Source organism: Macaca thibetana, chromosome 15 (genome assembly GCF_024542745.1).
Source record: "Macaca thibetana thibetana isolate TM-01 chromosome 15, ASM2454274v1, whole genome shotgun sequence".
Lineage (NCBI taxonomy): Eukaryota > Metazoa > Chordata > Mammalia > Primates > Cercopithecidae > Macaca > Macaca thibetana.
In genome coordinates, this window is record NC_065592.1 from 13,709,428 (window position 1) to 13,723,663 (window position 14,236).

General features: G+C 40.9%; 3 protein-coding genes across 14 annotated transcripts in view; all 3 read left to right on the forward strand.

Moving 5' to 3' along the window:
• The window catches only part of RPL35 (ribosomal protein L35), a 199,427-nt gene that overhangs the window by 121,628 nt on the left and 63,563 nt on the right, over nt 1–14,236 (forward strand). Inside the window, exon 1 of one of the 8 annotated variants that reach the window (XM_050760633.1) lies at nt 10,500–10,509. The exons of 6 other annotated variants lie outside the window; for them this stretch is intronic. The gene's annotated coding sequence lies outside the window, so the exon portion shown is untranslated. Of the gene's footprint in view, nt 1–10,499; nt 10,510–12,478; nt 12,489–14,236 lie in introns of those variants that run through there. One more of the 8 variants, XM_050760629.1, reaches the window with a different exon arrangement.
• The window catches only part of GOLGA1 (golgin A1), a 69,101-nt gene that overhangs the window by 13,146 nt on the left and 41,719 nt on the right, over nt 1–14,236 (forward strand). For all 5 annotated transcript variants that reach the window (XM_050760593.1, XM_050760591.1, XM_050760589.1 and 2 more), the window contains 5 exons: nt 400–497; nt 2,243–2,275; nt 6,110–6,238; nt 7,456–7,625; nt 8,107–8,218. In XM_050760593.1, the coding sequence (XP_050616550.1) occupies nt 400–497; nt 2,243–2,275; nt 6,110–6,238; nt 7,456–7,625; nt 8,107–8,218 (542 nt within the window). The remainder of the gene's footprint in view (nt 1–399; nt 498–2,242; nt 2,276–6,109; nt 6,239–7,455; nt 7,626–8,106; nt 8,219–14,236) is intronic.
• LOC126937837 (60S ribosomal protein L9-like) lies at nt 11,587–12,981 on the forward strand. The gene is made up of 2 exons (XM_050761603.1): nt 11,587–11,594; nt 12,204–12,981. The coding sequence occupies exons 1-2, from the start codon at nt 11,587–11,589 to the stop codon at nt 12,880–12,882; spliced, it is 687 nt and encodes a 228-aa protein (XP_050617560.1). The 3' UTR covers nt 12,883–12,981.

Genomic DNA, 14,236 nt, shown 5'->3' on the forward strand with positions numbered 1-14,236 from the left:
GTTTGTTTTGATTTTTGTTTTTGTTTTTAATTCTGATAAAGTGGTAGTAGCCATCACTTAGCATCAGCTTTGATGTTTTCTGGCAACCTACCTAACTCAGTGTTCTATCATTGTACCATTTAAGAAGTTACCTTTGGCATCTTTCTAAATATATATACTTGTCTATTACAAGAAACAAAAACAATAAGGAAACAAACAAGCAAACACTGTGGTCTGTTACCAAGGCCAAAATATTCTTCTGGAAAGTTGAGGTGGATCAAGCTTTTCCTAGTACCATAATCCACTTATGTGACTTTGGCCTTTTTCATTAGGTGAAAGTTTTAAAATAATCACATGGGCTATTTGTCATGCTGTTTCTGAAGTATTTTCATATCTCAAATAGAGCCTCTTTGTTAACAGCTTCCATGCGGAAATTTCAAGAGCAGAATGAGACATTCCAAGCCAACAGAGCCAAAATGGCAGAAGGACTGGCTTTGGCATTAGCCAGAAAGGACCAGGTATTTTATATGTGGCACTGCCCAAAACTAGTGGAAAGATTTCACTTAGTGACATGACTTCAAAAATCATGACATAACCTACAGAAAATATTTATAGCCTAGGAGAAAAGGAATGTTATAAGTTCTTTAAGGTTTTCTTTGGCCTTTTCTTGTAAAGTGAAGAAACTTTACAGTTCTAATCATGAAATGTGTCCAGAATGTGAGAGTATCATTCCTTGCATCTATATAGTTTCATAAAATTGAGAAGGGAAATAGTGTATCTGTAATCTGATGGCAGGCCCCAAAATAAGAGAAAAGGTCTCTGCCCTCTAAAAACCTCTCTGAAAGTCTAAGCCCCAGACATTTTCCTTTTATCCTGGAGAAGATATTATTAACGTAGTCATAATCCATAGTATACAGAGTTCTCCAACCTCTGTTCCCACGTTTCTTCAATCCCAACCAGCTGGACAGAGGGGAACTCCTATAATCTCAACAGAACCAACCACTGGAAGATGCTGAATGAATAACCACAAGGAAGGAAAATAATTCTGTTACTGGCTATTACATTAATTATGAAGTATATTTTGTTCAAAATAATAGATGACATTTTAAATTTAAGATAAGCATCAATATATTGTAATGATAATTTTGATTTATTAAGACAGCTTGTTATGTTTCACTTAAGAAATTGTGTAATTTATTTCATCTGGAGGAGGTGGGTTGGTTGATTGGTTTTAAAGTGTCTGTTCATCATCTAGGACATTTACTAGTCAGAAAAAATACCATTTACCAATACTTAGTGGATAACTATGGTATGAATGTATATAAATGAAGAAATAATCTAAAATTCATGGATTCTGATTATAGGCAATCAGTATATTGCCTTTTGTGCGAATGGGTTTTTTTTTTCCTCACTATTTTATGGTTTGTGAATAAGGGGCATGATTCTTTTTCTTTTAATTTACACAGATGGCATAAAGCATGTTGGTAAAATCAAAATGAAAAGGAAAATAATGATCAGGGACTGCAAAAGATCCCCCCTACTCCCCCAGTTTCAGGAATTAATTTCTAAACATCATTTGCAGAATTACTCAACTCAGCTGGTCCCAGCTACCCACTCCCAAGAAACAACAGTACTCATGGCAAAACTCCCAGGAACAAGCTGAGAAGCTGCATCAGAACAGCAGATACGGCTTTTCTTGGGTGTCCTGCTTAGTAAAAATCTGCGGGCTTGTATTCATGAATTCATTCTATTCTAGAATCTTAGATAAAGTGCATTTTCTTCTACTGCTGTGACTCTTGCCTTTTTTTTTTTTTTTTTTTTTTTTTGAGACGGAGTCTTGCTCTGTCGCCCAGGCTGGAGTGCAGTGGCACAATCTCGGCTCACTGCAAGCTCCGCCTCCCGGGTTCACGCCATTCTCCGGCCTTAGCCTCCCGAGTAGCTGGGACTACAGGCGCCCGCCACTGCGCCCGGCTAATTTTTTCTATTTTTAGTAGAGACGGGGTTTCACCATGGTCTCGATCTCCTGACCTTGTGATCCGCCCGCCTCGGCCTTCCAAAGTGCTGGGATTACAGGCGTGAGCCACCGCGCCCGGCCGACTCTTGCCTTTCTTAAACCAAGTTTATGGATTTTTTTTTAATTGGCTTTTTTGTTTTGTTGGGTTAGTTGCTTTCTGGGAAGATTTGGGTTGTTCTGTTTTCTGGAAATCTTGGTATTACAGATGCTCTTCACTGGAAACCATACTTTTGTATTGTTTTGTTTTAGGAATGGTCAGAAAAGATGGATCAGCTTGAAAAGGTTAGTTCATCTTTATTTTTGTCTCATTTTTGTTGGTCTCATCTCTAGGGTTTGGAAAACGTTTTATCCAGTAACCAACATACTGATTGCTATACCACCTCTTGGAAGCAGGACAGTTTATGATTAGATACTGACTCGAAAAGCTCAGATCCTCCCCTTTTTTGGTGAATTGTGCAGGATGTCTTTTGTTTGCCCCTCCTGATATACTCTGCACTCCTCCTCTCTTCCCTTTCTCTGCATACCTGAACGCTGATAGAGACTGTATCAGCAGGGCTTAAAATGCCCTCTGGCATCCGGTTGGGTTCAGCCAGTGGGGAACCCTGAAAGAACCATGTGTGAAAGAAGATGTGGTCAGGAAGTTTCTTCCCCCACCTTTCCCCATGTGGGGTCTCTTCAGCTTAGTTGCATCCCATGGCCAAAAGTCACAGTTTCAGTGGGACCTTTGGTTTGCCTTCTTGACATAGTTTTTCTCTCTCTGGGTTTCCTATAACCTCTTCATCTTTTTGCCTGTTTATGCCCAACTGTTACCAGCACATTATCTTTTGGGCTATATTACCCATCCCACAGCTTTGATAAGCCCTTTTATTAAACCATCCTCAAAATGCCTGATTGGAGTTGGCCATCTCTTTCCTGCTGTGGTTCTGATTGACACTGTGGTAATATTAGGAACACTTAAAGATGAAGCAGTGGGGAAGGAAGGCATTTCTCAAGGCTGAGCATTGAACATATATGAGAACCTCTTTGCTAGATGTAGATGAGGAAAATTGATTATTCTTATACCGTTGCTTGCATAACACCGTGCAGGTACCTTAAGTAATATATTCCTGGCTCCCACATATGAACAAGATGAAATTTCAAGTCTACAATTGGAAAAACATTTTAGTTTTAAAATAATCATTAGATCAACTATTTTTTTGCCATAAAACACCAAGTTAACTATTTACTTTCTGTTCTATAGAAATCCGATTATCAAGCTGAGAGAATACATTAACTTTTTTTGAGACAAGGGGTTGTTCTGCTGCCCAGACTGGAAGTGGCACAATCACAGCTCAGTGCAGCCTCAACCTCCTGGGCTCAAATGATTTTCCCCCCTAGGCTTCCTGAGTAGCTGGGACTGCAGGCATGAGCCACAATGCCCAGCTAATTTTTAAAAAATTTTAATAGAGATGAGGTCTCACTGTGTTGCCCAGGGTGGTCTTGAGCTCATAGACCAAAGTGATCCTCCTACCTGGCCTCCCAAAGTGCTAGGATTACAGACATGAGCCACTGTGCCTGGCAACATTTTTATATCAGGAAAGAATTATAGAAAAGTCAAGTCCCAAGGAAACCTGTGCTTGAAAAAAAAAAAAAAAAATCCTCAAACATATGCTATTAATGACAGTCTTCTTAAATATGGAGGTATGGGTTGGATTAAGGTTTTCTTGTCATAAAAGAAACTCTTAAAATTATGGCAATTGAAATTCTCATTGAACTGTTTTTTTATCTTTTAAAATTTTGGTAAAGGGTATCCATATAGGGCTGAACCAACTAAAAAACCTACTTAGGTTCATAAGGTTCACAAAGGGAATTTTCTCTTTGTTTTGTTTTGTTCTTTTGAAGGAGAGGTTGCGGGAAATTTTTTTTTTTTTTTTTTTTTGTGATGGAGTCTTACTCTGTCACCTAGGCTGGAGTGCAGTGGTGCCATCTTGGTTCACTGCAAGCTCCGCCTCCTGGGTTTACTCCATTCTCCTGCCTCAGCCTCCCAAGTAACTGGGACTATAGGTGCCTGCCACCACACCTGGCTAATTTTTCTGTATTTTTAGTAGAGACAGAGTTTCACTGTGTTAGCCAGGATGGTCTCGATCTCCTGACCTCGTGATCTACCTGCCTCGGCCTCCCAAAGTGCTGGGATCACAGGTGTAAGAGGTTGGGGAAATTTTCTAGAGTAGGAAGTAGTAATGAGACACCTATATAGGTCTTTGAAGCCACTTTCATTGTTAAAGATGTTTTGGGTTTTTTGGTTTTTTTTGTTTGTTTTTTCAGTCAAGAATTAGAAACTGTAACAGCAGGGTTAATCCTTAAAAGAGTCCTTTTTTCTTTTTTTTTTTTTTTTTTTTTTTTTTTTTTTGAGACATGGTCTCACCACGATGCCCAGGCTGGAGTGCAGTGCAGTGGCACAGTCAAAGCTCACTGCAGCCTCGACTTCTTGGGCTCAGGTGATTCTCTTACCTCAGCCCCCTGAGTAGCTGGAATTACAAGCACATGCCACCATGCCTGGCTAATTTTTTTGTATTTTTTATAGAGAGAGAGTTTCACCATGTTGCCCAGGCTGGTCTCCAACTCCTGCACTCAACCGATAGGCCCACCTTGGCCTCCCAAAGTGCGGGGATTAGAGGCAAGAGTCCACTGTTAGAAATGATCATTTAATAAATTGTAACCCGCTGACACCAGTCATGTCTAATTTTTTTTTTTTATCTTGTTAACTGAAATCAGTTCTACATTTAATCTACGTGCATTTAATTTTTTTCAGGCATTCAATCTTACTTGTTACTCGCGTTTTTCAGCCAGTTCAGTGTGTCACCAAGAATAGACATGTAGGCTGGGCACGGTGGCTCACACCTGTAATCCCAGCACTTTGGGAGGCCGAGGCGGACGGATCATGAGGTCAGGAGATCAAGACCATCCTGGCTAACACAGTGAAACCCCATCTCTACTAAAAATACAAAAAAAAAAAATTAGCCAGGCGTGGTGGTGGGCGCCTGTAGTCCCAGCTACTCGAGAGGCTGAGGCAGGAGAATGGTGTGAACCTGCGAGGCAGAGCTTGCAGTGAGCCAAGATTGTGCCACTGCACTCCAGCCTGGGCGACAGAGCAAGACTCCATCTCAAAAACAAAACAAAACAAAACAAAACAAGAATAGACAGGTAAAATAAGCTTGGACACAGTGGCTCACAACTGTAATCCCAGCACTATGGGAGGTGGAGGTGGGTGAATCACCTGAGGTCAGGAGTTCGAGACCAGCCTGGCAAACATGGCGAAACCTCATCTCTAAGTAGAAAAATTAGCCAGGCATGGTGTTGCACGCCTGTAGTCTCAGCTACTCGGGAAGCTGAGGCATGAGAATCACTTCAACCTGGGAGGTGGAGGCTGCAGTGAGCCAAGATCACACCACTGCAAACCAACCTGGGCAACAGAGTGAGACTCTGTGTCAAAAAACAAACAACAACAACAAAAGAATAGACACATAAAATATATATCTGGACTTGCTAAGTAGATGTAAGAACTTTAAAGTTCTACGTAGGCCATGCACAATGGCTCATATCTATCAGCACTTTGAGAGGCTGAGGCAGGAGAATGTCTTGAGGCCAGGAGTTCAAGATCAGCCTGGATAATAGAGCAAGATCCTGTCTCTACCAAAAAAAAAAAAAAAGTTCTACATAATTGTTGCTCTTATTCCCCTTTTTCACAATTATTTAAAACACATTTATTTTTAAATAAATAATTAAATTCTCTAAAGGATTTATTTAATTAAAGAATTTGTAAATAATGCCATATTTCTGTAATGCTTCCCATTATCATTGCATTATTATCCACTGGCATGAGATTTCCTGAAGATTTTCCTTTATTAAGAGTTCCACTTTCAGGCCGGGTGTGGTAGCTCATGTCTGTAATCTTAGCACTTTCAGAGGCCAAGGTGGGAGGATTGCTTGAGCCCAGGAGTTCAAGGCCAGCCTGGGCAACTAGTGAGACTCTGTCTCTAAAGATAAAAATGATTTTAAAAAAGAAAAGATTTTCACTTTCGTAATACAGATTTCTAATGATTTAGTTGCCTGAGTTGATGTCTTTCTTTCAAATAGGAGAAAATTATTCTGACAGCCCAGTTACAGGAAATGAAGAACCAGAGTATGAATCTTTTCCAAAGGAGAGATGAAATGGATGAATTAGAGGGGTTCCAGCAGCAGGAACTAAGTAAAATAAAGCACATGGTATGCATTTTTGTTTTAGTAGCTAAATACTGAATAGATGATTATTCACTCAGATTTTACTAGTCATCACTCTCTAATTGCTGATAAACATAACACCACTAATATTTGATACTAATCATATTTGATGTTAATCATATTTGTATGTTTTAAAATTTATTAAAATAGAAAACTTCTGTTTGAAATGTTCTCTTTTTCTGTTGTTGTTTTTTTGTTTTTTTGTTTTTTTTTTTTTTTTACCTACTAGGTATATAAATCCTCTTATAAGCCCACAAAAATGTTATAAAAGTTTGGTTATTGGTCCACTTTTTTTTTTTTTTTTTTAAATAGATGGAGTCTCACGGTGTTGCCCAGGCTGGAGTATAATAGCTACTCACAGGTGTGATCATAGCACGCTGCAGCCTTAAACTCGTGGGCTCAAGCTCTCCTCCCACTTTAGCCTCCCAAATAACTGGGACTGTAAGCATTTACTATAGGTGTGTGCCACCACGCCTGACAAGTTTAGATTTTTTTTTCTTTTTTCTTTTGTGTGTGTGTGTGTGTGTGTGTGTGTGTGTGTGTGTGTCACCTAGGCTGGAGTGCAGTGGCATGATGGTGGCTCACTGCCGCCTTGACCTCCAGGGCTCAAGGGATTCTTCCACCTAAGCCTCCCGAGTAGCTGGAACTACAGGCACACTACCATTCCCGGCTAATTTTTGTATTTTTTGTAGAGATGATGTTTCACCATGTTACCCAGGCTGGTCTCAAACTCCTGGGCTCAAACAATATGCATGCTTCAGCATCCCAATATGGTGGGATTACAGGCATGAGCCACTGTACCCAGCCCAGATTTGTTTTTAAGTGTATTTTTCTTTTTTAATTTTTTTTTGTTTTTGAGACAGAGCCTGGCTCTGTCACCCAGGCTGGAGTGCAGTGGCATGATCTTGGCTAATTGCAACCTCCACCTCTGAGGTTCAAGTGATTCTTCCGCCTCAGCCTCCCAAGTAGCTGGGATTACAGGCACCCGCCACCATGCCCGGCTAATTTTTGTGTTTTTAGTAGAGACAGGGTTTTGCCATGTTAGCCATGGCAAACAGTTAGCTGGTCTCAAACTCCTGACCTCAAGTGATCCACCCGCCTCGGCCTCCCAGAGTGTTGGGATTACAGGCGTGAGCCACCTGCCCGGTCTTAAATGTATTTTTCTTAGCATAGCCCAATGAAACTTTGTATTTTTGTGTCAGCTTTTAAAAAAAGAAGAAAGTCTAGGGAAAATGGAGCAAGAATTGGAGGCACGAACCAGAGAACTTAGTCGTACCCAGGAGGAGTTGATGAACTCCAACCAGATGTCATCAGACTTAAGCCAGAAGCTAGAAGAATTGCAGAGACACTACTCAACGCTGGAAGAGCAGAGGTTCTTGCTTGGTCTGTGGGGCCCTTGGGAAGAGGTGTTAGTGTAGTTCTGGCTATAGCCTGCTCACCTTTCCCCGTTGTTCATTACACCATTTTCTGATTCCAGTGCTGGCAAAGGCTTCTGGACACATACTTACCTGCCTAGGACTTAGGCCCCACCCTACCTCCAACCCACTTTCCCCTTCAGCTGCTGAAACTCAGGACAGTTCCAGCCCTGCTGAGCAATTCAATGTGGTTTTAGTTTGTAAGGTATTATAGACTAAGGAGAGGCAGGTCAGGATTTCTTTCTTAAACTAGGATGGACTTTTTCTCCTTGGGCTCCTGCTTCAGAGAGAGCTGAGGCTTTTCCCATTGAAAACTGCATGTGGCTAATGATGCTTGTAGCCCTGACATAGAAAGAACAATTTGTATTTTTCCTACAGAAGACTGTATATTAGATGAGATATCCAAATTTGTTCATTGTCTGCTTTCTTTTGATGAAGAGATCATGTGATAGCTTCAAAAACAGGTGCAGAAAGTAAGATCACAGCCCTGGAACAAAAGGAACAAGAGCTCCAAGCACTCATTCAGCAGCTTTCCATTGATTTGCAAAAGGTAAGTAGAGTATGAGGAGAAGACCTGGATTTCTAAGATTCATAAAAACTAGTTCTTTCAGATATTTCTGCCTAAGAGTGACTACTGAACATATATTTCTCATGCAGTCCACATGGCTCCATTTCTTATTCTAGCCAGGCTGCACTCAGATGGAAATGGCCATACAATTGCTTAGCAGAAGTAGTCAGTATTTTCCCATCAGGAATTCTTATACCATTTGGTCAACTCAAATATGTCTCTTTTTTTTTCTTTTTTTTTAAGACGGAGTCTTGCTCTTACTGCTCAGGGATTACAGGCGCCCGCCACTACACCTGGCTAATTTTTGTATTTTTAGTAAAGACGGGGTTTTACCATGTTGGCCAGGCTGGTCTCAAACTCCTGACCTCGTGATCCACCCACCTCGGCCTCCCAAAGTGCTGAGATTACAGGCATGAGCCACTGTACCTGGCCTGACTCAAATATATCTTTAAGCACATAATGGACCTTGAGCATGAAAAATATAACAATAGTGGCTGACATGACCAGGGCTGTACCTTTGACATACTTGGCTGTAATCCAGTTTGTTCTATGGCACATAATCAAATGATGTCATTACAATTTGTTTTTTCATTTCATTGACATACATTTGTTTTCTTTCTACATTAGGGCTGTGCTAAACTCTGAGAATATAAAGATGAACAATAATATTACTGAATATAAAGTAGTGTTTCTTAGGCCCAGCACTGTGACTCAAGCCTGTAGTCCTAGCACTTTGGTAGATCAAGGCAGGAGGATCACATGAGGTCCTCCTCTTGACCCCATCTCTACCAAAAAAAAAAAAAATTAGCCAGTGTGGTAGTGTGCACCTGTAGTTCCAGCCGTTTGGGATCATGAGGTGGGAGGATCGCTTAAGCCCAGGAATTCAAGGCTGCAGTGGGCTATGAACATATCACAGCACTCCAGCCCAGGCAACAGAGCAAGACTGTCTTTAAATATAAAAATAAGGCTGGGTGTGGTGGCGTGTGCCTGTAATTCTAGCTACTTGGGAGGCTGAGCAGGAGTTTGAGTTAAACCTGGGAGGTGGAAGTTGCAAGTCAGCTGAGATTGCACCACTGCATTGCAGCCTGTCTAGGTGACAGAGAGAGACTCTGTCTCAAAAAAATAATAATAAATAAATAGAAATAAAATAAAGTAGTATTTCCCAATGGCATATTTCTTACTGGCATTTTGAGTAGAACAACTTGTATTGTATGATCATCCATTGCATTGCAGGACATTTAGCATTCCTGGCCTCTGGGTTCCGAATGCCAATAGCATCCTTTAGTCACTGACATCCAGCCCTTCCCCTCACATCACAGAACCACCCCCCTGTTGGGCAGTGCCATCCACCCTACCCTCATCTTTTGAGAAATGCTGATCTCAAGTGAGACAGAGCCTTACAGCATAATTACAGTACAGTAAGATTTTGTCAATAGAGGTCTGTATACCCCTTCTAGCTAAGTATTATCATACTTACAGATATCTAAGTGGAAACTAAGAGAGGTTATTGACCTTGTTCACAATTATACAGTAAGTGACAGAGTTGGATTCTAACCCAAGTCTTATTCCAAAACTCATGCTTATTCTATTGCACTTTGCTGCCTCACAATAAGGAGCACCCAGTAAATATATATATGAATGAATGACTGTGATACAAGCTTTCTACCCTCAACGAACTAAAAATCTCAGTACAGATGTTGTTTTCCTTCAGAGGCTTACAGTTTCATTATAGAACTCAAACCTATTGTAATCACAAGAAAAGAAATGCTCAAACAAGAAGTCTCATGTAAATGAACTAGATTTTTCTTTTCCTTTTTTTTTGAGACACGGTCTTGCTCTTTCACCCAGGCTGGAGTGCAGTGGCATGAACGTCTCACTGTAGCCTCAGCCTCCCAGGCTGAAGTGATCCTTCCACCTCAGCCTCCCAAGTAGCTGGGACTACAGACACACACCACTACAACAGGCTAATTTTTATTATTATTATTATTTGTAGAGATGGGGTTTTGCTACGTTGCCCAGGCTAGTCTCAAACTCCTGGGCTCAAGCAGTCCACCCGCCTCAGCCTCCCAAAGTGCTGGGATTACAGAGGGGAACCACCACACTCAACCCTAGATTTTTCAAATACAAAATATATGCTATAGGGGAAGTACATTCCAGCCCAGGAGTCAAGGAAATCTTCCTAGAGGAACTGCAATGTCAAGGATCAGGAGGACAACAGGAGGCAGAAAAGGCAGAAGGTTAGAGAGTACATTTGGGGTCGTGGAAGAAGGGGGACAACAGACACACAACTTTGGTTTTTGTATTTTGTTTTTTTCTGAGACAGGGTTTCACTTTGTCACCCAGGCTGGAGTGCAGTGGCATGATGTTGGCTCACTGCAACCTCCACCTCCTGGGCTCAAGCAATCCTCCCGTCTCAGCCTCCTGAATAGTAGGGACTACAGGCACATGTAACCATGCCCAGCTAATTTTTGTATTTTTATTAGAGACAGGATTTTACCATGTTGGCCAGGCTGGACTTGAACTCCTGGCCTCAAGTGATCTGCCCACCTTGGCCCTCAAAGTGCTGGGATTATAGGCACCTGGCCACAACTTTGATATTCAAGGGACCCTTTGATGTCAATTAGAACCATCTGTTGTTTTTATAATTGGAAAAATGGGGCTCAGGGAAGTCCAGACTGTGGTCACAGTAAGTTTCTTCATTCATGCTAGAAAGATTAGTTAAGCCTTACTATGTGCTGGGCTCTGTGCTGGGTGTTCATAATATTGTGGTGAGCAAAATAGATACAGTTCTTCCCTTTGTAATGCTTATAGTCTAGAAGGGAAGTCAGACATTAATCAGTAATCACATATATAATTACTAACTGTGATGAGTGTTCCGGAAGAAAACTACGAGATGTTGTGAGATCCTATTAAAAGATATCAGATCAGATCCAGTCTTGGAGCTGTAGAACACTTAAGGAAGTAACACTTGATGCAGTGCTCAGGCTGGAGAGAAAGGGATAATGAGAGAGAATTTCAGGCAGGGAACAGCATGAACAAAAACTCTGAGGCAAATAAAAGTATTAGCACATTCAAGGAACTAGAAGAAAGCCAGTGACATACAGAATAAGAGAGAATAACAGATTACTCTGGCCATTAGGAGACTGAGAGGGTCTTCCACTTAGGAAGCTTTTGCAGTTGTTCGACCATAAGATGATGGAGGCTTTGACAAGTGTGGTGGTGAAGATAATAGTGGGTAGACAAATGTAAGAAATATTGACAGACTTACTAATATAACAGATATGGGAGGAGAGGAAGACAAAAGTCTGTATTTTTATGGGTGATTTATTGGCTTCTGGCTTGGACAACAGATGGGCCGGTATTGTGTGAAGATTGTTAATTTGGAATTCACTTTTTTCTTGTCTTTACTGAGTATATATAAAATCATATTTATAAAATATGAGTACGATAGAAAGTATAACAAGGCAATGAGCCCTCTGAGCTATCCCTCAGGTTAAGAAAAAGAACAATGTGTTTATCTTTGAGGTTCCCTCTGTGCCCTTCACTATTCCATCCCATTCCTTTTTCCTTTGGAAGTAAGTACTATCCAGAGATTGCTTCATTGTCTGCTTTGCTTTCTAATGTTGTCAGTTTTATCCCTAAACAATATCTTCTTTAGTTTTCCATGCTTATTAATGTTGTATAAATGAAGTCATTCTGGCTTTTTTTTGCTGCGTCTACTGTGAGAATGAAGACCATTCTCGGCCGGGCGCGGTGGCTCAAGCCTGTAATCCCAGCACTTTGGGAGGCCGAGGCGGGTGGATCACGAGGTCAGGAGATCGAGACCATCCTGGCTAACATGGTGAAACCCCGTCTCTACTAAAAATACAAAAAAAAAAAAACTAGCCGGGCGTGGTGGCGGGCGCCTGTAGTCCCAGCTACTCGGAGGCTGAGGCGGGAGAATGGCGTGAACCCGGGAGGTGGAGCTTGCAGTGAGCCGAGATCGCGCCACTGCACTCCAGCCTGGGCGACAGAGCGAGACTCCGTCTCAAGAAAAAAAAAAAAAAAAAAAAAAAAAAAAAAAAAAAAAAAAGACCATTCTCAGCAATCAGACTGTCGACATTCCAGAAACTGTTGACATTACTCTGAAGGGACGCACAGTTATCGTGAAGGGCCCCAGAGGAACCCTGCGGAGGGACTTCAATCACATCAATGTAGAACTCAGTCTTCTTGGAAAGAAAAAAAAGAGGCTTTGGGTTGACAAATGGTGGGGTAACAGAAAGGAACTGGCTACCGTTCGGACTCTTTGTAGTCATGTACAGAACATGATCAAGGGTGTTACACTGGGCTTCCATTACAAGATGAGGTCTGTGTATGCTCACTTCCCCATCAATGTCGTTATCCAGGAGCATGGGTCTCTTGTTGAAATCCGAAATTTCTTGGGTGAAAAATACATCCGCAGGGTTCGGATGAGACCAGGTGTTGCTTGTTCAGTATCTCAAGCCCAGAAGGATGAATTAATCCTTGAAGGAAATGACATTGAACTTGTTTCAAATTCAGTGGCTTTGATTCAGCAAGCTACAACAGTTAAAAACAAGGATATCAGGAAATTTTTGGATGGTATCTATGTCTCTGAAAAAGGAACTGTTCAGCAGGCTGATGAATAAGATCTAAGAGTTATCCAGCTACAGAAAGAAGATGCCAGATGACTCCTAAGACCTACTTGTGATATTTAAATGATGCAATAAAAGACCTGTTGATTTGGAGCTTCTTAAAAAAAAAAAAAAAAAAATTGAAGTCATTCTGTAGGTATTTTTCTAAACTTATTTTTTATGCTCAACATTGTGCTCCCGGAAAACATTCATATGATACCTGGAGCTCTAATTTATTTTTTCTCAATTATATGGTAATATAGTAGGGACATATCAAAATTTAAATTTTTGTCGCTGGTGGTTTTTTTTGTTTTGTTTTTTGTTTTTGTTTTTGTTTTTGAGACAGGGTCTCACTCTGTCACCCAGGCTGGAGTGCAGTGGTGCAATCATGGCTCACTGCAGCCTCAAATTCCTGGGCTTAAGTGATCCTCCCACGTCAGCCTCCCATATATTGAGGACTGCAGGCTCACACCACCACACCTGGCTAATTAAAAAAAAATTTTTTTTTAGAGACAAGGTCTCACTATGTTGTCCAGGCTGGTTTTGAATTCCAGGGCGCAAGCGATCCTCCTGCCTCAGCCTCCCCAAAGTCCTGGGATTACAGGCATGAGCCACTTTGCCTGGCTGTGTGAAGATTTTTAATTACTGAATAGATTTATTTAATGGTAATTCTAAGTTTTATATTTCTTCCTAAGTTTTTGTTAATTTATATTTTTCTACATAATTGTTCATTTGCTATAAGTTTAATGTTTTGGCATTGTATTTCTTGTATTCTTTTTTTAGTTACTGCCCTATCTTCATTCATGGTAGTATTTATGCATTTTCTATTTTTTTCTAGTTTATTCGTACCAGATGTCTGTCAGTTTGGGAACAAAATTTTAATTCTTTTCATTTTGTTTTTATTTAACCCACAACGTTCAGAATTATACATTTTTTACTCTATTAGATAGCAGTTCCTCAACTGTAGCCATTATCTTTCCACTTCCCAATTTATGTTCTTCCTAACCTGTATTGCACTTAACATATTTTCATGAAATTCACCTTACTTTTTTTTTTTTTACTTAAATAAGTACATTCATTCATTCATTCATTCATTCATTTTGAGACAGAATCTCGCTCTGTCGCCCAGGCTGGAGTGTATGTGATCTTGGCTCACTGCAACCTCCACCTCCCATGTTCAAGTGATTCTCCTGCCTCAGCCTCCCTAGTAGCTGGGACTATAGGCACGTGCCACCATGCGCAGCTAATTTTTGTATTTTTAGTAGAGACAGGGTTTCCTCATATTGGTCAGGCTGGTCTTGAACTCCTGACCTCGTGATCTGCGTGCCTCGGCCTTCTAAAGTACTGGGATTACAGGCGTGAGCCACGG